General features: G+C 39.4%; 1 protein-coding gene across 4 annotated transcripts in view; it reads left to right on the forward strand.

Annotated features, from left to right (window-relative positions):
• Positions 1–25269, forward strand: part of LOC116813300 (suppression of tumorigenicity 18 protein) — a 110877-nt gene that overhangs the window by 16938 nt on the left and 68670 nt on the right. For all 4 annotated transcript variants that reach the window (XM_032759797.2, XM_032759795.2, XM_032759798.2 and 1 more), the window contains one exon: positions 23849–24039. In XM_032759797.2, coding sequence (XP_032615688.1) covers positions 23849–24039 — 191 coding nt within the window. The remainder of the gene's footprint in view (positions 1–23848; positions 24040–25269) is intronic.

Consider the following 25269-nt stretch of genomic DNA (forward strand, 5'->3'; position numbering starts at 1 on the left):
TGTCCAAATCTTGACAGTAGTGTGGCAAAATGCACGAACCTTGGTCTGTAAGTCTTTGTTTTTACCTCTTAGAAGTGTTTGAAATCAACCAGCTCTTCCTTTAACATTCATCATGTATCAGAAATGAGAGTTGAAGGAAGGAAACTTTTAAGATGCTATTTTATATGCTTCCAGAGATGACTCTATAACCACCTAAATTGTGTTCTGAGAGTATTTAATTACATGTCTCCGACAAAATCCAAAGTCTCCGTCAAATTCCATATGCCTGTCACACAGCTCCCTTGCAGCTTTGGTAATTTGGGAACTAAATTGCTAAGGCTCCTTTGGACTTGCTCAGGCACTGCACTGGTCATTGGCTCCCTTTGGTCCAAATCTTCTCACTCTCATGCACTCTTCAGCACCTCCAATGCAAACAAAATTATTTGACTGCGTATCTCATTTCTCCCCAGTCCTACTTGAAGAAATGCATGAACTTTAATCATCAGGCAGAATACTTCCTTTCTTGCTACCTTTTAAGTAAACTATGCCTATTTGAGGTCTCATTTTAATTATATTATGTGCTTGCAAACATAATGTTTCTGACACCTTGTAAATTTTTTTCCTGCTTAAAATGTGAATTGAAATAAAATGTGTCCCATAATGTTGACAAATGGACGCCCTTCAATCCAAATCTCATATGCTCTGGTTTCCAATATTTCCTCACAATGGTAAATGCTCAAAACTCTACTGCAAAGCCTAGCCTAGAATTTGACTGCTTTGTCAAATTCTATGGTGCAAAGTTTGGCAGAAAAGCTGAGAGTTTGTGTGGTAGAAAGAACACTGGGTTAATAGCAGCCCTGTGTTCCGAGGCTGTTTCCCTGATTAGCTGTGTGACCTTGGAAAAGTGTTCAAAGATCAAGCCTTGCTGCCTTCTTGACTAATGAAACTTTTTGCGTATAGCACTTTGAGCCCTGGTGTCATGGTTCCCCCTACCCCCTCCATCTCAAAACCTACCTTAAGAAATTTTTTAATTTATCATACATAATTCTGACTTTTTCATATACTGCCTACTTTTTGAAGACAAGGCATCTATTTTATTTACCAGTGTAGGCCTCGTACATGATGTTACTTGAGAAATATTTTATTTTACGTTATCTACCCCTGTATGTTTAACCTCTTGAAGTATTCAGCTATATCTTGTGAGCTCATCTTTATCTTTGATACTCTCCTTTGCTACCTTTTCATTTGGGTTTTTTGCTTGCGTAATTTTTCTTCTCGTTTAGTTTCTTCTCCTTGTAGGAGAAAATCACTTTTATCCCCCTTCCCACCAACAAATTTTGTTTTATCAATATCATCGCCATCCTATTTTCTGAGAAAATCCTACACCTAACGCTACTTCTGATTTTTCATGTTATAAAACGTTCTTTCCATCTCAACTCTGTTCTAGGCCGTGCCTGGCATAATTGTTTCCTTTGTCTTTTGACATATGGAATTTGTACTCCTTCTTTCAGGCTCAGGACTGACATCACCTCCTCCATGAGGTGTCCCCATGACCTCCCAGACTAAGATTTTTTCCCATTGTGTTCCCCAAGCACTTTTTTACTTGTCTGTTTCAAAACACTTATTACTTTGAATTGTAGCTATTTTGTCATTCACTCATCCATCTGTCCACCCATTCAGAAGAAGAAAGCAGATTCTCTGCCTTTGGCTTTACAATTTCACTGGGGAGACAATAAAAAAAGGAAAAAAATATAATTTTTTTCAAAAAAGAAAACTTTATCATATATAATTCTGCCTTTTTAATATGCTGACTACTTTTTGAAGACAAAAAATTTATTTTATTTACCAGTGTAGGCCTCTTACATGATGTTACTAGAGAAATATTTTATTTTACATTATCTACCCCTGTTTGTTTTGAGAATAAATAATGTACCTTGTAATTCATGATAAAGGCATTGCTATTTAACATGTTGATTCTCTACAACTGTCTTTAAAGTGACTGCTACTTCTTTCCTTCCAAGTTCTTAAGTTATTTCCCTAATTCTATCCCTTTACTTGTATTTTTAAGAAAATTTTATTTTACTGTGATAAGAACAGCTGAGTCCTACCCGCATAACAATCTAGTTCTGGCCCCTTTAAAACCAAGGCTGTTTAGCCAGCAGTTTCCATTGGCCCCTCAACTACAAATCAGCCTATTCTATTTAATCGTTTCTAATTCATTTTTCTACAATCAATAAGGGTCTTCCTTTATAAGTATATTTTATCAAAGTATCAGACATACAAGGGAGATGGTCTTAATTCTGCCAATGTCTTGCTTGGTCTCATTTGGTCATTTTCAGTTGAGAAGAGAAAACAAAACTGGTATCAATGAGCCCACCGCCCATCCCTGAGCTGCTTGTAGGAAGGGGTCAGCCCAGGGAGTCTGAGGATGGGCGTGGTCTCAGACTGCAGGGCCAGAAAGCAAAGTGACTGCTAGGACCCAGGAACTCTTAGATGAAATTGAAGGCTGGGCAGCCAGGCACGGACAGTGTAGATTGGGACGAAGAGCCGCATCTGAACAGCAGTTTTTTTTTGTTGTTGTTGTTGTTTTTTTAAGGATTCTTACTGTGGTTCTCTGCCTGAGTTACAGGACTACTCTGGGAGGCTCGCCTGGGAGTGGTTCTCAGAGGTGGGGTGGGGAATGTTCTTCTAGGGACTCCTGCAAAATCAGGGCAGGGGAGTGAACCCTGCATAGGGAAATGTTGGAACATGCCCCTGGGAGCATTCTCTTTGCCTTTGCCCCAGTGTTGAGGCTCAGGGTAAATTCTGTTCTTCCAGATTGCCCCTGTGAGAACAGAGCGAAGTAGACTCCTAGACTCCACAAAGTGCTCAAGGTAATTCTCCCGAGCCCCTAAGGACCATCCTCCTGGTCTTTGGAAGCTGACCCAGAGCCTACAGTCTGTCCTGGAGGATGAGCAAGCTCTGTGTTCTTGAAGGAAGAGCCGGAAGGCTCACACAACCCTGGCCATTGTCAAAGAAACTTGGCTTCCCAACACTGCAACCTCCCTGGTTTCCTCTACCTCTCAGACGGCATCTTCTCAGGTCTCCTTGCTGGTTTCTCAACACCCAAGTCTCTGACATGGATTCCCCAAAGTGCATCCTTGATCCTCCTTGGTGGTGATCTTTTGATGATCTCATTGGGGCTTTCAATACATTTGTATGTCCATAATTTTACATCCCCAGCACTCCTCTCTTTCCTGAATTTTGGACTCATATAACCAACTGTGTAGACAGCATCTGCAAATGGATCCCTGAGGAGTATTCAAAATTAAAATCATTATCTTCTGCCATAAATTGATATACCTACCTGCTTCCCATGTCAGTAAATGGGGACGTTCAAAAGTCTTGGAGGCATCCTTGACTCTTCTCTTCAGACTCTGTGTCCGATCTGTCCAAATATCCTGGTGGCTCTAACTTCAAAATAAATCTACCATCTGACCATTTCTCACCACCTCTGCTGCTGTCGCCAAGCCCCTAAGCCATCGCGGCTCACTCCAATCACTGTCAGCACCTTCTCACAGGCTTTCCTGCCTGTGTTCTTCCTCATGTAAGGTTCACTCCACGAGATAGTCAGAAGCCCTTCGATGAGTTTCCCCTTTCTTAAAGGAAAAGACCACATCTTTACTCTGGCCTGGTCTCCTCGCTCTGTTCATTGCCCCCTGCCCAACTAGAATCCGCACTGGGTCCCCCAAACCTGCCGAAGCCTCAGGCCATGGCATGCTGTTCCCGCTGTCTGGAATGTTGTTCCCTGCAAAGCCAATAGGAGCTAATGAAAAAAAAAAAAAAACTGAATAAATGTGTTCTGAGTACTGTAGAAGGCACTGGAATGAGACACAGGAACTCACAGTTTTTGAAAGCTAACAGCCTACAAGTCATGAAAACACGTTGCGGTAATTCCTATATGACAGATTTACATAAGGGAGCACAGTGGAATGAGCAGCTCCTTCTGGTTGGGAGTTTGACCTGAGTTTGAAGGAAGAGAAATTGCCCAGGGAACTTCTGCTGTCACAGAGCAGGCACTCCTTGCAAATGAGCTAAACGACAGTGCATGGCAAACTCTTCCAGAAGCCTGGTTCTTGGCTTGCTATGGGTTTAGGTGGCCATGGGTCAAAGGAGCAAGGATATATAGGACTAGAGACTGCTCCTTGAGTACACATGAAGCATAGTTCTCTCCATTACTTTGAACTTACTTTTACTTGCCTATGTTTAACAAGATATCCCCATCTTTTAAAAGCAACAGAAAATCATATATCAAAATAAAGCTTATAGTTCACGATCCAAATGCCTTCAATTTTTATAATTTTTGCCTTCGTGAATAAAGCTTTGATGTTCTGTTTATTTCTATATTTATAACAGATGCAGGGCAATTTCTTGGCAACACAATAGACCAAGGCTGCAGACAGGTTTTTAACCCCACAATCCCTGTGTACCACGGGAACAGCCCTATAAGTAATGATTTACATTTGCAGGATAGCTCCCAGAATTCCAGCCAGCCAGCATGAGGGCCAAATGATAAACTGAGCATCCTGAGCCCTTCCATGCCCTGAAGCACTGCCTGTGTCTCAGAAACTGTGCAGACCCCTTTAAATGCCTTGTCTTGCTTGATCTGTAGTACCAGGAGGTGGGTGCTACGGTCCACGTTGTCTAGATGAACAGACTCTGGCTGAGAACCGTGTCACGGGTGGCTTTGGCATTCTCCAGAAAGAGCAGTTGTATAATAACCTGAATGAGAATATGAAATGTTAAAAAAAAAAAAAAGGTTATGTGATGGAATCTTAAACTAGGTTGTAAGCACTGGCAAAATGGCCACTTCCACCTCCACTGGTGAATGGAAACATCAGGGCACCCCATGAGTACCAATGAGGCCATGGCAGAAGCAGTGTTGGGGCTAAGCCTATCTGACTTCCAGGTGCCCACAGCTCCTCGGTGGGGCTGGAAGGAGGTGGGCCTGGGGAAGTGTCATTTGTCAGTAGCTCTGGTGTTGCATGTGGAGGAAGGCACAGGTACATGTGGAAGGGGTTAGGGCTACAGGAAGTGATATGTGGAGCTTGCAGGCTTCATTTTCAGTTGAGTGCTTCTCTATCAGGTTATTTCTGTTTCAAGTTATTTGTAGTTCAATAGGACACTTGGCTGCGGAAACATTTCACAGATTTGTATGTGTACATATATATACATATACACACTCACACATAGAGATATTACACATACATTTATATACACATAATTATAATAATATATCAAAGTAGGTGATCCCTGCTAACTCAGTATGCACGTGACTACTGTAACACATGGTCTTCCTTTTAAATATTACTCCAGTATGTTAGCGAGTTCTGTTAAATGATTCATGCAATGTTCCAGTGAAGTGGAGAAGGATAAATGGAAGCATTCCAAATATCAAACAAATCTTATTCATATTTAGCAAAACCTGTGTATATCTATAGGTTTTTAGTTTTTTGTGTGCAGAAAACTAAAAAAGGAGCCTATATTTATGAGCCAAACCTCTGTATTTGGGTAAATGTCAAGAAGTGAAATTGACATGTATGATAGTAGTTATAAAACAGCCACGGCCAGGTGCAGTGGCTCATGCCTGTAATCCCAGTACTTTGGGAGGTCAAGGCAGGCAGATCACAAGGTCAGGAGTTCGAGACCAGCCTGGTCAGTATGGTGAAACCCCGTCTCTACTGAAAATACAAAAATTAGCCAGGCATGGTGGTGGGTGCCTGTAGTCCCAGCTACTCAGGAGGCTGAGGCAGGAGAATCACGAAGGTTGCAGTGAGCCGAGATCGCGCCACTGCACATTGCACTCCAGCCTGGGTGACAGAGCAAGACTCCGTCTCAAAAACAAACAAACAAACAAAACAGCCACATGGTCTTTAAAAAGTCTTTTGTCTTAGTAACTTAAAAAGCCAGAAAATTACTATGTTGCTCATATTACTGAAGAAGTTCTGTATTTGTGTGTGTGTGTGTGTGCGTGTGTGCTTGTTTTGTTTTGCTGTTTTCCCTTTGTGGGTCTCTATCTTCTATTCTCGCGTCTGCCCTCTAGGCTGTCTCTCTGAGGGTTGTGCTGTGTCTGTATTTCTGCTAGCCTATGACTATGTAACTGTGACATGTTCACACTTAGTTTTCTTCCTTCTTTCTGGCCTCCCTGCCTTCATTCCTTCTGTTTTCTTCCATCTTATCCACTCTTTCTCACTGTTCCTTCTTTTTATTTTATCTTTCCTTCTTCAGATTTCTACTATAAGTGTTCGTGCTAGAGAACAGAAGGACATCTGTACTTTATTCATTACCGTACTAATTAGACCTTTATGTTTCCTGGTCTTCACTTAAAGCCCTCCTAAATTAACTCAATTTTACATATGTGGCCCTGGTTTGAGTGCTTCTGGGGGTGACTGACCCAGAGTAACAAAGAAGCTCCAAACCCTGTCATCAGCTAATGATGTTTACTTTGTGAATAAATGAGATCGTTTTCATTAGTAAGGCTGTGCCTGCTTCACAAACATAAATAGGAACTTAGTATTTGATGGATTTGGACATGATGTGCTACAGAGATAATTTTTTTAGGTTGTCGACAATAACTTCCCCAACACACCCCGAGTTGTCTGGATAATTCACATGAACTTAAGTTTAGCTACATGAATAAAATATTAATTGCCTTTGTTACTTTTGTTTAAGAGTAACTGTGCAGCAGATATTTTTCTAAGTATTTTACAATCACTGTCACTTACTATGTTCCAACGTCCCCATTCAACACTGAGAGCCGAAGTAGAATTTTGAAATGGACTTTGCTAGGACCTGGCTCCTGGTATTGCATTCTATTCAACAACCTCCATTAAAATGTAAAATTCTTATTTTGTTTATAAAATAACTGCAATTTACTTTGAACTCCAACTTTTATGACAAAGTTAACTGTTTCTCCTTTTCTTGGAAGTATGCATGCAAGGGTTCCATTTCTCCTCAAACTGCACAAGGTGTTTCCACAGTGCCTAGAAGACACATAGCAAATAGCCCTTATCTCCAGGAGGCCCTGGGACCTGTGCTATGCATGAGTGACAGTTGGCTCCCTTCTCCTAGAGGGTTAATTCCAAGACCCCGGTGGCTGCCTGAAACCTCAGATAGTACCAAACCCTATATACACTATGTTTCTTCCTATACCTACATACCTATGATAAAGTTTAATTTATAACATAGGCACATAAAGACATCAACAACATAACTAATAATAAAATAGAACAGTTATAAAAATACGCTGCAATAAAAGTTATATGAATGAGGTCTCTCTCAAAATACCTATTGTCCTATACTCACCTATTTTCAGACCTCGGTTGACTACAGTCAGCTGAAACCATGGAAAATAAAAGCACGGGCAAGGGGGGACTACTGTGTGAAATCAGGGAGAAGAGACACGGGACATCAGTCCTCACAGGACGAATGCAGGCATTCGCCAAATAAAAACAGAGGATGTGAATTATGTGGTGGGGTGAATGAAGCTTCTGCATCGTTCATGGGGGTGATTTGAAAAGAATATGAAGATACTTGTATTTAAGGTTTCTTTTTCTTTTAAGTATGAGGTTTAGGGCTTACCAAACTTTCTCCCAGGGAAAAACTGAGCTGGCATGGTTGGCTCCTCCACTGACCCAGGAGCAGCCTTGTAGACCCAGCCTAGGCAGGTGGGAGGAAAGAAGGGGAGACGCAAGGGCACCTCCCAATCCTATCCTCTGCCCCCAAACCTCTACTTCTGTGCTTAAGCAGCACCCAAGTCATTTTTGCTTTTAATTAACCATTTTTTGCAAGCATATTCTGCTAATAAAATTTCTGCTTGGTAACGTGATTGCTATTTCAAATTAGATGAAATACTAAATGAGGGAACATTTTATTTTCTTCTAAAACTAGATGTTTGTGAATTTACAAAACGTGGAATCTATGTGGTCTGATCACATGCTAAGATGATATATACAAATAAAGTACAATACTTTTATCCCCCATTATTGTGGCATTTCACAGCTCTTATTGTTTTACTTTATTTTTTGGTTAGAAATACAAACTTCAAGCAAAAAAAAAAAAAAAAAGAGAATTTAGATTATTCACCAAGTTAGCTAAGGTAAAATTGAGGCACTTTGAACTCAATTCTATAAATTCATTTAACTGGCATATGATTATCTTAGATGATTAAGGTGCTTCTGTTACTCAACCACATTTAATATTTTTTAGCAGATACAATCTATAATAAAACCCAGTACTTATCCAAGATTAATTAAGATGCTGCAATAATCTTCTTTAAAAGTTTTTTTAAGATTATTTTAAATATTCCTTTCTCAAATGTAGTGATGATTTTGGTAAGACAAATATTCATAAACTAAGTGAATTTTATTTTTATCTTTCTTTATGATCAAAATAAGGTAATTTGTGTTTAATTTTTCCTAATACTTTTTAAGTTTTATAACACTGTTTGAAAAATAAATATAAAGTCACCTATGTTTTATTATATTATATACTCGAAAGAAAGTATTTTGAAGTATTACTCAAATTAAAATAACAGTGGGAGCTTTAATGAAGCCAAATTTACTAGCAAACAAAAATAGTAATAAATGTCTCTTTGTATCTGAATTCTTTCAGTATCTTGCTTCTAAAATCCACATAATGTTCATCTCTTAGTATCTTCAATTTTCTAATTTTATCTTATTATATTCAACTTCTACTCTTTCGGGTACATCCCTGTGATCCATCATATTACATTTTTGAAGGAGCCAGATCCTGTTTCTATATTGTATAGTTAAACCATGGCTATGCAGTAGCTGAACTGCTCAGTCAATCTCTGGGCACTTAAAAGGAGTTTGGGAGTGCCCAAATCATTTAACTAAGACATATTGTCTTTGGGTATAAATTGAAAGACATTTATTTATATTGAATGGTATTTCAAATGTTGGTGTATAATTTTGTGTTTTAGCCAATGATTGAATAGTTGTTTCTTTAAAAACTTTGGTCCATGTGAGGATTAAATTATCTTTAAAACTGTACGATTTTTCATGTTCTTCAAGAGTAGACTTTGGAACTGATCAGTTCATGATGTCGGGGTCATTCAGTCAGTCTTTGTGTGGACCAGTTAGGGTTACTTGGCTCACTGGCTGCTGCTGACTTACTTCCTGTCTCTTCTTTACCTGTCTTGCCAAAACATATCCTCAGTGGCGGGGAGCTGGGCAGAGAAGCTCACATGGATAAGGGAAGTCAGTCCCATCATCCGCACAGTAATGGGTGGCTGTTGATGGCTCTCCCGGAAGAAGGCAGTTCTCCAGATGCAAGACGCATGCTTTCACCAACATTCATCTTCATATGCTCACATCTGGGTGGGGCTCAACTTCAGTGGTCATTCACTGAGCATGCTCCTAACACAGAGACCGTATACTATGCACAAGAGATATAAAAACGAGCAAGAAACAGTTTCTGTTCTCTTGCAGATGTTTCCAGGTAACTGGGGAAGATGATTATAGTGTAGAGAGATAAGGTTTATAATCAGGGTGAATGCCAAATGCCTTGCTGGCATAGAAGCAATGTATGGTGATGCTGTCACTGGAATTACATCACAAAGGAAGGTCTATTCACCCAGTGTGAAGTGGCAGCTGGGGAACCCCACTTACCTACTATTACCTCACGATTCAGAGGAAATTTCCTGTTACTCCTCTTATTGTTATTAAATTGTATCTTTTAATTGCTTGGTTATTTTATGAAAAAAATTCTGTGATAGACGACACGCAATTAATTTGTCATTTATAAAACGTCGTCCCAACTAAATGAGAAAAAAAGCATGTATTAGCTTTGGCCTTATGGAAAAAAAATTCTCCCCTTTTATAAACCTGATATTATCAGATAACCTTGTCAATGGAATCAGTGTTCCATGACAGCAAACCAACCATCATTAAATAGCAACAACTTATTAGTAGCTGAATTCATGGCATGAGTAATAGGAGAAGGCTTCAATTATAGGTTTACTATTGGACACACTGTAGCTCTGTAAACATGAGTATGGTCACAGGGTTTCTAAGACACAGGTGAGAGAGTTGGCTCATGAAGTTCAGGGATTATCCTTACAGAATGAGGAATAGCTTCACAGTCCTCACTGGGTAAAAGTGAATTTGTCATTTACAGTGGCCCGTTAACTCTCTTAGGAATCACAAGGCCTATTTCAGATGAATGCACAAGACTGTAACTTTTCCCCAGGGTCCTGTCTCCTGATTTCCTAAAAATGCAGTCCAGTTAGCCATGTACAGATTGTTTGTGTATCTTGCAGCACAGCCTACCAGGGAGCAGTAACTGTCAGATGTGAGGGAAGCGGGACTGGGCAGAAAGAAGTTGAATTGCAGTGCAGGTTCTACGGAAGGCTTAGCCAACTCTGCCAAGAGCTTTGGTGATAGGTTGTTCTTCTTCAGAGTTGGTCCTGCCTTGAGGCAAGTGTGAATATGTGCTGTCCCAGGGAGATATGACTTTGGGTTTAAATGGCTCTCTGGTTGAGGGCAATTTTCAGAAGTGAATTCAGCTAAGGTCCATCAGCTCTGCACATTTTCAGCCGGTGGGGAAGATGGGTACCTTAGTCCTGCAGGGAGGAGGAGGTGCATACCATGGTATCCACGAACATCTACACCTTTCCAGCTTGAATCCTTTTATACTTGCTTTGTATATTAACTTCATTATCTACCTATACTTCTACCCATTCCCTTCATCCTTGCCAAGTTCCTCTGCTGATCTAGACAGTTTACTTGGTTGCACGACTCAGATCCTTTGAGCCCTTGGTCCCCATGACCTTCAGATTCTCTGCCTGCTAACCTGTTGATTTGCTGACAAGTTTCGGCCAGAAACAGTGAAGAGATACCCAAGTGGATCACTTGGGTGCTATATATATCCTGTCCCAATATGTAATAAGCCCCCAGCCCTACAACTTCCAGTGACCAGGGTCAGTGACTCCTGCCAGGACGGTATCTATTTTCCTTGCCTGTTATCTCTCAGCACAAGAACCCAGGTGACAGAGAAGGAATCTGAGCTCAAAGTTGAATAGGACTCTTGCTGTGTACCCTAGTGAAAGCATTCTCCCCTTGGAAACCAAGATCCTCAGACCCACAGGACCTAGATTTGGCGTAATAAATGTACAAATCCTTTAAGTAGTCACTGGGAATTTTGGTAAGCCAAGCTCCTCCTAACTGTACCTTTTTTGTTCTTGGATCCTTGTATCTAAACTGTTGAAGACATCACATTCTCTAATGATTTTTTATTCGGCATGATGCCTCTCAGGAAGACACTCAACCTGGTAGGTGTCGCCTCCAAGCTAGCCTCTCGGCTATGCCTCCACGAGGCCATTTTCCTGCTCCATCAGGCTAGCAATTTCTGGGCTGTGTGGTGTGTGATAGTATCAGTGAGCCTTATGATTGTATTTCCACGGTTATTTTCCTAAGTGGGTTCCTTGGTCCAGGGAGATGCATGAGGATTTCCTGTTGATAGAGCAGACACTCTGCATGACCTCAGGTAGATATGGTCCTGGCTGAGGCTCTGAAGGCAGAGAAGGCAAATCCATGCCCAGAATTTGTGTCAGTTCCAATAAAGTTCAGTTACTGCCCCTTCTAGGTGGAAAGGTCCAGTGGTTGGTTGGTTTCTTCCAGGAATGGTGCCACGTTGGGAGGATTCATTGTCAGCATTGATTTCTTTTTGAGGCCGATTGTACATTGGGCTTTGGCATAGCTACATCGGTCTTAGTGACAGCCTATGCTGTTGGGCCTGTTCAATGCCCCAATCCCTGCCACTAATGCTACTCCATCAATGACCCCACTGTGCCAGCCCTGGGAAGCTTGAAAACAGACTAGGCAACTCCACCTGGCCAGGTTGTTCTGTCTGGGTGGATTAATGCCTCCTCTGGTAAATGCCCTTCAGTGGCTGTTGTCATGCAAAATTAAGACCTTCCCATTTCACCCCTAGTCTCCTAAGTTCACCCACATGCCACTTCCTCAGACCTCCTTTTCCCTGGATATTCCAGTTAAACCATTCATCTCCTTGTCCCTGCCTGACTAGCTAAGCTCTTCGCTTTGCCCATGGGTCCACATATTTTCTTACCTCAGCCACTTTTCTCTCCACACAAAGTGGAGAACCATCTGCACCTGAGCCCTGCCCCAAAACTCTGCCCATTGGGAAGATTTCTTCTCTCTGCTCCTCTCAGACTCACCCTTAAGTTGTGACCTGCTGACCGTCTTCACACTGCACTCAGATGCTGAGGCGACCCATGTACAAACTAACTCTTCCTTTTCTTTTCTTCATAGCTGTTATTCAGAAGCCTGTACATGCCCTGAATGTGGTAGTTGAGGGTGAGGTACTCCCGCCACTGTGGTGGATGTCACAGGTGTGGGCTGCCTGCTCATGTGGCTTGCTTGTTCCCACTAGACTTGTTTCAGCCAAATCTTGGACCTTCCATCTCATGATGGCTTGTTTCTGGGCCTGCTTGACATTATGACTTGTGAGTCTGACGGAATCCAGTTCATGATGGTTGGCTCTGACATCATGGTCAGAGATTTTGTCTCTACTAGGGCTGTTTTTCTAGCAGTGCATAATTCTCTGCTGCACATGACATGGCCTTGCTCTGGTCCCCTGTGGGTCTGCATTTTGATTTGTCTATTAGACCTTGCCATGAATTCCATCGGCCTCTTTTCTGACCACAGATACCTCTAAACAAAGCATTGGCTTTACCAGGTTGTATGGTCCAAGCAACAAACCATCGGCTTTACCAGGTTGTATGGTCTCACACTGTAGCCTGGACTTGCTATGCAGCCAAAACTGGCCTTGTCTCTCAATGTGTGATTCAGAGCAGCAGTCCCAAGCGTGGAATATGCTATCCCCAGAACCTAAAACAGCCAATATGATATTATGCTTCCTTCCCAGTGGTGGGAAGTGTGAGATGCAATAATTTGTCCTTTGTTACAAGTGGGCATATGCCAGAATGCCCCAGACCACTGAGCCCCTAAGCACTTCACTGATACGGTGTGCCCCAAATCTTCGTTCGACTTATCTTCCATCTCTCAAACACAGATGTCTTGTCAAAGCCTCCAAAATACTTGCCACCTCTTGCTTCTCTGTTCTCCTTAGCATGGTATCATCAACAAAATTTACTAATTGGCTGGTCTGTGGGTTATCCAGATTCTCCGGGTCCCTTCCAACTATATCCTGACAAAGGATAGCAGTTAGCACGGCCTTCAGCAAGATCACAGCTCTGCATGATCTCATCATTAGAATGCTAACTTCTCTTGGTTCTGCTTCCTGATAGAGATGGAAAAGAACACATTTACCATGTCAGGGACTGCAAAACATGCATTTGAGTCTATGTTAATCCACAAAAGCAAAGATCTCATATTTTGGCATAGCAGCTGCAGTTGGAATTAGTACTTGTTTGACTTGATGGCAGTCCACCGTCGGCCCCCAGGATCAGTCTTGTAGGGTCCACACTGGTTAATTAAATGGAAAAAAAAATGATAGGGACCATCAGCCATGCATCCTATAAGTTTTAAGGGTGGTGCAGCTTGAATCTCCCTTATCCGAAATGCTTGGGACATAGAAGTGTATTGAATTTTGGATTTTTCAGAATTTGGAATATTTGCATATACATAATGAGATATCTTGGGAATAGGACCCAAGTCTACACAAGAAATTCATTTCTGCTTTATATACATGTTTTACACATGGGCTGAAGTTAATTCCATACAATATTTTTTAAAATTTTGTGCATGAAACAAAGTTTTGACTGCACCTGTCACATGAGGTGAGGTGTGGAATTTTCCACGTGTGACATCATGTCAGTGCCCCCAAAATTCAAATTTTGGAGCATTGCGGATCTTTGGATTTGAGATACCCAACCTGTACTAATGTTTGCCATTCCATCTAGAATATAATGTTTAAATCTACTATCTGGTAACAGAATGGGAGAAGTTTTAGAGGATTTCATTTGTGGGTCTCACTTTATTAGCTCCTACCACACTAGCCAAGAAGCCAATATGTATCTGCACCAATTATACATGCAGAGACCAGTAGTACACCCATGAGAAAGATCTGTGAAGCCAGGACACCCCCGGGACAGGTTTTCATTTGTGAACTGCCCCCATATTCTCCCACTCTATCAAAGGGCCATGATGAAGCTTCAGTCCCTAGGTGTCAACTCGGACAATAAGTGCAATAGTCCTTGAATGCTTGTGCAGTCTTTTTTCCCCAGGGTAATTGTTCTCCAAGTAAATGACCATAGGTCCTTAAGAAAAGAGACTAGGGAGACCTTCACCATTGGGAACTTCCTTGAAAGGACGTGGCTCTTCTCTTTCAATCATTGGGTTCTGAGTTTGAGAACTGCTTCAGGCCCAGAGACAAAAAGCCAAGGATCATTGATTTCCACTGGGATGGGTTTCCTGGCCTATGGAAGGTATCTATCCTAGAATGTACACTTCTCTGAATCTTTTGATCCCTTCTTTATCCTTTGCAATGGCAGTTCTGGAATCGCTGATTAGTGCGGGCCATTGTTTTTCTAGGCTTTCAAATACCAATCCAGCATAGGAGTTGGCTTGCCATCAACTTTCCCTTATCCAAGTTGATATTCCATGCCTTTGATCCAGCACCTTCAGGATCCAGCCTGTCTGTACACCTCTAGCTCCTGCCATGCATATGAGCTAGATCCTGCAGCTCCTTTTGGCCCGTGCACCCTTTCTACTCTTAGAAAGCCAGATGCTGTGGTGTGTTGATGTTGGTTATTGTTCGGGGGCAAGGAGGGGAGATGGAAGTATGTATTCATCATCTCCAGGGTGATGCAGGGAGAAGGGGACTAATTGTATGTCTCAGAGGACGCAGGGCACTCTTAGGATTTTATATTTTTTAGTGTGTCAACCAAAAGGTCCAGATTCTGTCACCATATGCAGTAGGCATTGCAAGTTTAACGTGCTCCAGTTTGAACTCCCAATCTCCAACCCTTGCGAACCCTGCTTCTGCAAGTCCTACCCATCTCAGAAATGGTAACTACATGATTCCAGTTCTTTTTTTTTTTTTTTTTTTATTATTATACTTTAGGTTTTAGGGTACATGTGCACAATGTGCAGGTTTGTTACATATGTATCCATGTGCCATGTTGATTTCCTGCACCCATTAGCTCGTCATTTAGCATTAGGTATATCTCCTAATGCTGTCCCCGCCCCCCCCACCCCCCACCCCACAACAGTCCCCGGAATGTGATGTTCCCCTTCCTGTGTCCATGAGTTCTCATTGTTCAATTCTTAAGAGAAAAACCTTGTAGGCGTTCTTGACCCTTTACTCTCTTTTACATCCATCATCTAATCTCTCATAATTCCATTTGCTTTCTCTTGCAAATGTATTCAGAATCTCACCAGTTCTCACCACCACTGCTAGTACAGCCACAATCCAAATCACTCACATCTCTCATCTGGTTTATTGCCATAACCCCTGACCATGCTCCTTGTTTCTAACCTTCTATCTACAACCTGTTCTTAACATGGAAGCCAGAATAGTCCTCCTGAAATACAAATCAGCCCCTGTCACTCTGTCAAAACACTACAGCATATTCAAATCTCACTAAGAGTCAAAGTTCCTAAAATGGTCTGTAGTTCTCAGCATAATCTGAATCCATTATTTCTCTGACCTCATCTCCTATTATTCCTCCTCCTTCACTGTGCCTGAGCCTTCGTGTTCGCCTTCAAATGTGCCTTGCACAGTGCTGTCTCAGGGCCTTTGCACCTGCTGTTTCTGCTGCCTGCAATCCTGTGCCCCACTGTTTCTGCATTTTCTCCCTTATCTAACCTCCTTCAGATGTTTGCTAAAATTCAGTCTTCTTAATGGGGCTTTTCCTGACCACATGATCTCAAACTCTGATCCTTTGCTAGCATATATTTCCTATTTCCCTTCTCTGCTGTATTTTTTCCAAAGCAAACATCTTCAAACATATTATGTATTTTACTCAATTTAACGATTTTCTATCTCCTTTCTCCATAATAAAACTCTGGGAAGAGAGACACTTTTTCAATTTTATTCAATGCTATATCCTTAAAACTTAGGACATTGATAAATAAATGTTTATTCAGCACTTATTACATATTTATTGAATAAGTGAATATTTCCAAAGTAATATAAGCTGGAAATATAGTACTGTCCATATACATTGATTTTCTGAATAATTGTTCAGTTTTGTTTTAACTAGAAGTATGCAAAAGGAATTAAAAATCAATTGCATTAATTAATAATCATTATTTTAAGTATAGATTGCATTTGTTTTAGAAATGTGGTATAGAAATGCAAATCAACTCAGACATGGTTCTTTAAGTAATTTATGTATTGGGTAATTAGGCCAAATGTACAAACGGATACCATTGAGAACATCTGCAAGACAAACTCTCAACCAAAAAGCAAAAAGGATCACCTCTCTTTAATCACAGCTCATCTTAGACTTAGTAAATGAAAAATGCCTGTCCTTTCCTAGGTCAAGGAAAATTTTCCCCATCAGTATCTCAAAAAAGTGATCTATTATCCTTTAAGAAAAAGTTGAGGACTGTAATTCTAAACCAAATAAAGTTCAACAATTGGCCTCTACACAGTAAGACTCTTAATTTGGAAAGCTTTCTATATTCTTCCATCATTGGCTGTGTTCACTCACTGGAGCAAGTCTGCTCATTAAATCATCGAACAGTATGATGTGGATAGTTTTAAGGACAGTATTAAATAATTATAGGTATGATTTAGGTCCAGACTGCCTGAGTTCAAATCTGGGCTCTTTCATTAATGGCTGTTTTATATTTGACAAATCAACCTCTCTGAGCTTTAGAGATATAATAGCACCAACCTCAGGATATTATTGCAAGAATCCAGTGGGCTGATACATGTAAATAATTTAGAGCACTCCCTGGCACGTTGCAAGTACTCACTAAATCTTACCTATTATCACTGGCTCCACTGGGTTTAGAACCTACAATTAAGGTCAGGACCTTTGACTTTAGTCTATAAATACTTTTGGTAATCAAAGAAATTTGCAGCTCACATTGGCTGAACATTATACCAGGCTGCAAATGGACCTGCTAAGACTCTTTTTTTTTTTTAAGTAACACTATTGAAGTATAACACATATCCAAAAAATTCACAACTTATGTATGTATAGCCTTATGAGTTTTCACTAGATGAACATACCCATGAAATCACCACCAGAACAAGAAACAGGACTTTATCAGCATCCCGACCATTTCCTTCATACCTCCCACAGCCGTGACCCTCACAAAAGTCATCGCCCCTGACTCTGCCTCCATCGATTAATTGTGCTAGTTTTGGACATTATGTATGCACTTTCATTGCCTAGATTCTTTGACTCAGCCATATGTGTATGGGATTCATCAGTGTAATTTGTAGCAACAGTTGCCTTTTCCTCGTGGGTAGCATATTCAGGGGCATGAATATTCTACCATCTTTTACTCATTCTGCAGTCAAAGGACTATGCGATGTTTCGAGTTTGGGAGAGACTACTGCTGTGAATATTATTGAACATGCCTTTTTGTGCATATTTGGACATGGCTCTTTCAGATGTGCACTTAGGAATGGAATTTCTGGGCCATGGGTAGACATCTGTTCACCTTTAGTAGATACTGCCGAGCAATTTCCAAAGCAGCCATACTGATTCACCTACGCCAGCAGTGTATGAGTGTTCCAGTTGCCTGAGATCCTCACCGACATTTGGGGTTTGTCGGTCTTTTCATTTTAGCCATCCCAGTTGGCATGAGCAGTACCTAAGTGTAGGTGTTTGCATTTCCCTGGAGAAGAAAGAATCTGAGCACATTTGCATTTGTGTATCAGCCAAAAGTTCTTTTGTGAAGTGACTGCCCGTGTACTTTGCCTAGGTTTAAAATTGGCAGTCTGTCTTTTCTTATTTATTTGGAAGAATTCTTTATATATTCTGTACAGAAGTTATTTTTTGATGTAGGTACTGCAAATACCTTCTCCCACTCTTTGGCTGGCTTCTTTCATAATGGTCTTTGGAAAACCATATAGCATGACATACATATAGAAGAGTGTGCATATCAGGAAGTGGGGCTCATGGCTCTTCACAACCTGACAGTGCTTGTGTAAATGGATGGAGAAATGGAATGTTAATAGGAGGCTCCCCTTACTGGTTGGCAACTTCTGCTAAATAAAAGTTTTTCATTTTAATGTGTTCTGATTTGTCAGCGTTTTCCTTTAAATTAATGTTGTTTGTAAACTGCTTGAGAAAATTTTGCCTACCCCAAGGTTGTGAAGATATTATCTCACATTTTGAAGATAATATCTTACATTTTCTTCTAGAAGTTTTATTATTTTACAGTGCGAATTCACAATCCTTCTGGAGTTTATTGTATACACTGTGAGGTACAAGTAGAGGGATCTCTTTTTCAGATAGATATCCAATTAATCGAGCACTGTTCACTGAAGAAACAACCCTTTCCCCAGTGACGCCTTTGTCATCAATTGACCGTATATGTGTGGGTCTATTTCTGGACCCAATAAATGGAACATCTATGCTGTTCCATTGGTCTGTTTTTTTTTATGTTTGCACCAATAATATCTCATCTCAGCTACCACAGTTTTATGATAAATTTTGACATCCAACATTGTAAGGCTTCCAACTTTGTTGTTCTTTTCCAACATTGTCTTTGCTCTTCTTGCTTCTTTTCATTTCCACAGAAATTGTAGAATTAACTTGTAAACTTCTAAGAAATATCCTCTGGAGATATTGGTAGGAATTGCACTGAATCTAATAGATAAAGAAAGGGAGAGTTGAAATTGCTATACTGAGTCTTTTCATCCATGAACACTTTGCATCTCTCTATTTATTTAGGCCTTCACTAGTTTTCTCACTATGTTCTTTATTGTGTATAGGTTTGTACATCTGTTAGATTTATTCCTAGGTATTTCATATTTCTATGCTATTGTAATGTTTTTTAATTTCTGTTTTCTAATTGTTTGTGGCTGGTTTATAGAAGTACAATGAATTTTTGAATGGTGAACTCACTAAATTTACTTATTTTTAAATTGTATCTGTAGATTCCTTTGGATTTTCCTGAAACACAATCATGCCTCTGCAAATAATAATAGTTTAATTTTTTTCTTTTTCAATCATCATACCTTTGTTACTTTTGTTTCTTTTCTGTCAATCTTCTTAGTCTTAATTCAGATTCATACTTCTTGGCCCCTTTCAATGAATCTGTGGTGTTCTGTCTAATTAGAAGAAATTAGTAGGAATGCCTGTTACGAATTTTCCATGAAAATGTTGAAGCATGTTAAGTGTTTTCCTTGGACTCAGAGGTTCACAATCTCGTTTATTTTTGTATTTTATTCTTTTGGAGATGTGTGCACAGAATGTATCTATTGCTGAACCTACATTTTAAAAATATGTTACATACCTTCTGAAAACTTCATTGAGAATTTATTACTATAGTAGATAAGTTGAAAACTCTAGATGTGGAGGATTCACAGTTTCCTAATGTATCTTTTCTGAAACCTGAAAGGTCAACACATTTGACTTCTAAACATACTTCCAGTGCAGAATTGATCACTAGTGTTATCTAATTATGGTTTGCTTCAATGATTTTTCAAAAAAATTTTCATTCAACTGTTGTATCAAAGGGAATATCATTTCAAATGAGAATTCAAATTTCTAAGTAAAAGGTATATTTCTCAAATATATAATCAAAAAGTTTCAGGTAAAAAATACTGATCTTTTAAAAATATTTTAATACAGTCAAAACCTGAAAAGTATAGAGTTGAAAGATATTTGGTGCATTGATAAAGTTTCCTGGGGGACGCTGGATGTTTAAAGCAACAGTTTGATTGAATAGAACAATAAATGCAGGGCTGAGTGTATTTTTTCTCTTTCTTTCTCATCTACTAGAAAAATATAGATAATAGAGCTCATTTATTTCCTTAACATTTCAGAGCTCCGCAGATGGGAAAACACAACCCAGTGGAAATGATTTCTGGCAACCTTGAGAAGATATGTTAGCATTTTGTGGCATTTCTCTCAGTGACATGTAAAGCATGGCTTTCCCTCATTGCAGTGTCACAGTGAAGTGTCACAATAAAGCCAAAATAGTGTGCCCTCAGGGAAAACTAGCAAAAGGGACCATTTTCCATGTACACACAAAGAGTAATATTTATTATAAAGCCTTTCATTTCAGCTCCAAATGCTGCCTGGGCCGTGGGTATTTTCCAGTGGAGAAATGCACAGAATGTGAGATTTAAAGCAAATGTTATGTGTAAATCTAATGCAATTTATGTAAATATAAATAATATGTTAAAAAGTAGAATGCATTTATGGACATACATGCATGCATAAATCTCTGTAGCGTGCCAGGGAGAAAGCTTGTGATGCTGCATTAGCCAGTGTTGATGGAGTCCAGAGAGCCCTGAGCTGGGAGCCAAGACAGTTCCATCTTTACCTATTTTTATTACTACTAGCACAGATGTTATCTCTTTTATCCACAAAACCTGTGATGTAGAAGTTATTATTTCCATTTGGTAGATGAAGAATTTGATATTCCAAAAATTTAACTATCTGTTGCAGATTACACAGCTAGTATTACTTAAGTGATTTCACATACTCTTATTATCAAATACAATAGTTTGTTATAAGCTAAACTTTTAGTTCTGATAAAAACCTTACATATCCTCTGCATCCTACACTCACACAGTTATTATTTGGACCCAAATGTTGAAGTTGATTTTTATAGTCATCAACTGCCATCTCATTAGGTTCATTCTCCTGCCCCAGGCTATGGACATTTTGGGAGTGTCTTAGTTTATTATTTTGCAAGGTGTTTCTCATTGCTGCAACTCAGCAACTTCTTCAGGCTGAATGACTGTTATGTATATCCTCGTTCAAATCAGTGGGAAAGGTCCTGTGGCAGGCACCTTTTTTCTAGTTAGAGAGGTTGCTGTTTCATCCAGGTTCTACTCTAACCAATTGTCAAATGCATACAGAAACTACCCACATTTATGTCCTGATGTAGTAAAATGGAGGAGAGGGCGTGAGCTTTGGGGCCCTACAGACTTGGATTCAAATATTGGCCCCACTATTAGCAGTGAATGTGATTCTGGGAATGTTACTTGTTTTTATAAGTAAATTTGGATGATGATATTAACAAGATACAGTTTGTAAGGATCTTAAAGGTAATATGAGTTCAGGCCCATTCATCACCCCAGTCGTCAAAGTCAGAAATGACTTTTTTTAATGACCAATTTTTTATTAACCATCCCTGCCACCCAAGGTCTCATTGATCAATGCTTCCTGATGCCAACAAATAATCTCCTCTTTCTCCTTCTCCTCCTTCCTCAGTTCTATTATGGAACATGCAGCATGAGATCTCATTTTCAAGTGTGCAGTACAGTATTGTTGACTCTAGGTACAGTGTTGAACAGCAGATCTCTAGAGCTAATTCATCTTGCTTGACTGAAACTTTACGCCTGTTTGATTAGTAACTCTCATTTCCCCCTCCCCCATCCCCTGGCAACCACAATCCCACTCTGATTTTATAATTTTGACTATTGTAGATACTTATAATGTAGTCACACAACATTTGTCTTTCATTTGTCTGGCTTATTTCACTGAGAATAACGTCCTCAAGCTGCATCTATGTTGTTGCATATTACAATATGTCCTTCTCTTTAAAGAATGAAGAGTATTTCATTGTATGTATGCACCACATATCAATTTGTCAATTATTCGTGGACATTTCCACATCTTGGCTATTGGGGATAGTTGCAATGAACATAGAAATGCAATGAACATAGAAAACTGGGTGAATGTTCCTCAAAAATACAACTACCATATGATCCAGCAGCCCCACTTCTGGGTATTTATGTAAAAGAATTGAAATCAGGATCCTGAAACATCTTCACTTTAATACCCTTTGTTAGCTGTTTTCCCAATACTGATGTTATGCTTAAATTACTATGATTTTTAGAATCCACTTCCTTTCCCTGCTGTAATATCTGAATGACATAGGAGCCTCTCCCATTTGCTACAAATCTTGGCTCATGATAATGGCTTAATGATCTTAGTTTTATATTTTGCAAGGATTTTTTTGGTGGAAATTCATTTGACTCAGGATACTTTAACTATCCTCTTCATCCTACACTCACACAGTTATTATACTCTCTTCAGGAGGTTCAAGAGCTTCCTAGAGTTTCTCTAGGAACTCTATGCCCCTTTGATCTGTTTCTTCTGCCTCCCTGTTCAGCCCCTCAAAGCCAGTCTCCTTTGACAAAGAAGGCAAGCATAAGGTTGTTTCCGCTTCTTTGTGCTGGCTGTCATTACATCATAATCTACGGTGTAGACTTGTATTTTCCTTGACAAATGAGCAGAGGCAGTCCATTGGTCCTCACTTCATGACCCACCTTCTTATCACGGCGGTGTTTGCTCCCACGGTGATCTGGTTATATTCTATTTTGCTCCATATTCTGTACATGGTCACTTTACATTTAGGTTCATCAGAGAAGTTTTGTGAAAGCACATTGCTTGATTTAGAAACTACACTCTTCTTTTACCTTTCAGGGTGATTTTTAATTCTATACTTTTTAATCTTCTTAAAACGTTCCCAGCTCTCTAATCATCTCTTCTTCCAGGATCTTTTCTCTTCTTTCTTAGAAGAAATGACACTTTTTCCCCCGTTGGAAGTTTTTGAATCTACTCTTCCAAAGCCAAGAGTTCTTGTGTGACTATAACTGAGTCATTTTCATGAATAGGCCACCATCTTTTGCGTTGATGTTTGTAAAATAATGGTTTAAGGCCTTTCTTTATTTAGTAATATTCCTGAGGATTTAGTCATCTTTTAGAGATGGAGTAAGTCATATCTTTTTACTCTGAGTCTAGGATTCTCTTCTCTGGATCTTTTCATCTAAAGCTCCACATTTTTCTTCAAAGTACATTTAATAAATATCTCTTCTAGACTTGCAGTTGGCTAAATCCTCTGATTTTCATGGATCTTGCCAAGAGAATGTTTGTCTTAACTTCACACGTAGAGTGAGCTGCATTAATTCTGAGTGAGCTATATGTAGGAAATCTATTTTGAAAGGGCCACCCTCAAGAGCATTTCCAAATAAAACCATATGAGAACAGGAGTGAGGATAAACTGTTGTCCATTTTTGTGAAATCCAATCTTATTTCTACTCCTTTTATTTGTTCTGTGTGCCAAGTGAGTGAGAATCAGAAGGCAGAATGCCATGTAGCATCTTTCTACTTTTTTTGTGTTTGATGACTGGAGATGGGAGACAGGATGTTCATAGCTAGCCCCCTTGCTCTGTGCTCCTTTCTTTTAAGTGAAAGTCCAAGATACATGACATTTCAAGTTTGAGCCGCAACTGTGGCAGAGATAAGCAGTCTCAGTAGCAAACAACTATTTGAAAAACCTTGTGATTTATCCATACTGGACACATTTTTTTTTTGTATCTGTTGGTATATTTTTCACATTAGCTGTTTCTTAGGATTAGCAAACCAGTGCAAATCTTGTTTCATCCCTCCCTGGGTATTTAGTGTAGTGCCAAGCAAAGCACAGATTAACATATGCTTACTCAGGATTAAGGATGATTTAAAAAAAAAAAAAAAACTCTTCTGATAGGCAGTAAAATAGAATCCACACAGTTCAGTGGAGTCCACAGATGGGATGTTTTTGTTGGTGCCAATAACCAACCCTAAACCTCTAGTCCCAAGTTTCCAAAGGCTTTAGGTTAGACTTCATGAAAGTTAAATGCCAAACAGCAGTAAATGCTAGTTTACCATATTCTTAATTTTCCTCAATCACTACAGTGTTGCCTATGATTGCTCCATGGCAAAGAAGAGAAGAGCTGAAGATCAGGCTTTGGGGGTTCCAGTCAACAAAAGGAAATCCCTGCTAATGAAGCCCCGACACTACAGCCCAAACACAGACTGCCAAGAAGACCGCAGTGACAGGACAGAGGACGATGGCCCCTTGGAAACACATGATCACTCTACCGCAGGTAGCAAGGAGGAGAGCCCAAATTTTACCTGCTCCCTGGCTCCAAGGACTCTGTGCTAATTCATGTAGAGTGTGTGGTTTGTATGGTTTGTATGGTTGTAAAAGTGTATTCAGATTTGGAAGCAAAATCAAACATTTATTTTACTTGACATTCATTTATTGAGGACCCAGTTTTTAATCAGTAACTGTAGAGGGTCCATAAATAAGCAACGGAGAGTCTTGCCCTATCCGTTTTCAAAAGCAGATGATTGAACTATGCCTGTTTTTGAAGAAAATACGAGATACTAAGTCTTAGAGTTGAAGAGTACTTTTTCTTCCTAATAGGAAGGATTCCTGAAAGAATCCTTTAAATTCAAGGGCGTATTTAAACTTTAAGACACCTTTGCAATGATCAAGTCATGCATAATGTTCATTAGTGATTATGATATATATGTATATATTACAGTTAAAAAATTTTTTTAATTTTTTTTGTCAACATGTATGGTTTTTACTCCAAAATATAATTGGTAATAACAACATGAACCAATGCAAGTGGTCTGTGGCCTTAATAATTTTAATATTTTTGAATAAATGCTTATAGCAATCAAGTATAGAAGCAACCTCAAGTTGGCAGACTAGAGTCTTCTTCAGAAGGGGACTGAAGGAAAATGATGTATTGTAGAAAAGATATCACTGTGCCCATTATTTCAAAAATAAGTTATTTAAGTTTCCCTTTAGGTGCACATTTTAGTTAATTGATTCGCTTCTTCACTTACTCATCAAACACCTTTTGTGTGCTAAGTGAAATGTAGTTACTATTTCAAAACTTTAGGATTTCTTTTTTTGCCGTTGAATGTTATTCACATTAGTTCCTGGTAGTCACATGCCTCTCGGAGTTGGAATATCACTTCTCACTTTGTGCATGAGGCAAAGCTGAGGGACATGCAAAAACTCTCAAAAATTATGGAAAACAATTAAGATCTAAAACTTGACTTAGTAGAAAATGAAACTAGGTGTATATTCTACTAAACATAATTTTTTTTCTGAATATGAATTTTAAAGGAATCAAAATATACTAAATAATTTGTTACTTAAAAATAAGTACCAATTATGCAAACAAAAGGCAATGAGATTCTTATGTAATAAATTTTAATGGCATGTAGAATTACAGTTAGCAATAAGAATTAATAGAAAAGATTTAAGGGCATACTTAAGAGTGAGCACAAATCTCAGTTGAGAATCATCCTAGATC

Source organism: Hylobates moloch, unplaced genomic scaffold, assembly GCF_009828535.3.
Source record: "Hylobates moloch isolate HMO894 unplaced genomic scaffold, HMol_V3 SCAFFOLD_9, whole genome shotgun sequence".
Taxonomy (NCBI): Eukaryota; Metazoa; Chordata; class Mammalia; order Primates; family Hylobatidae; genus Hylobates; species Hylobates moloch.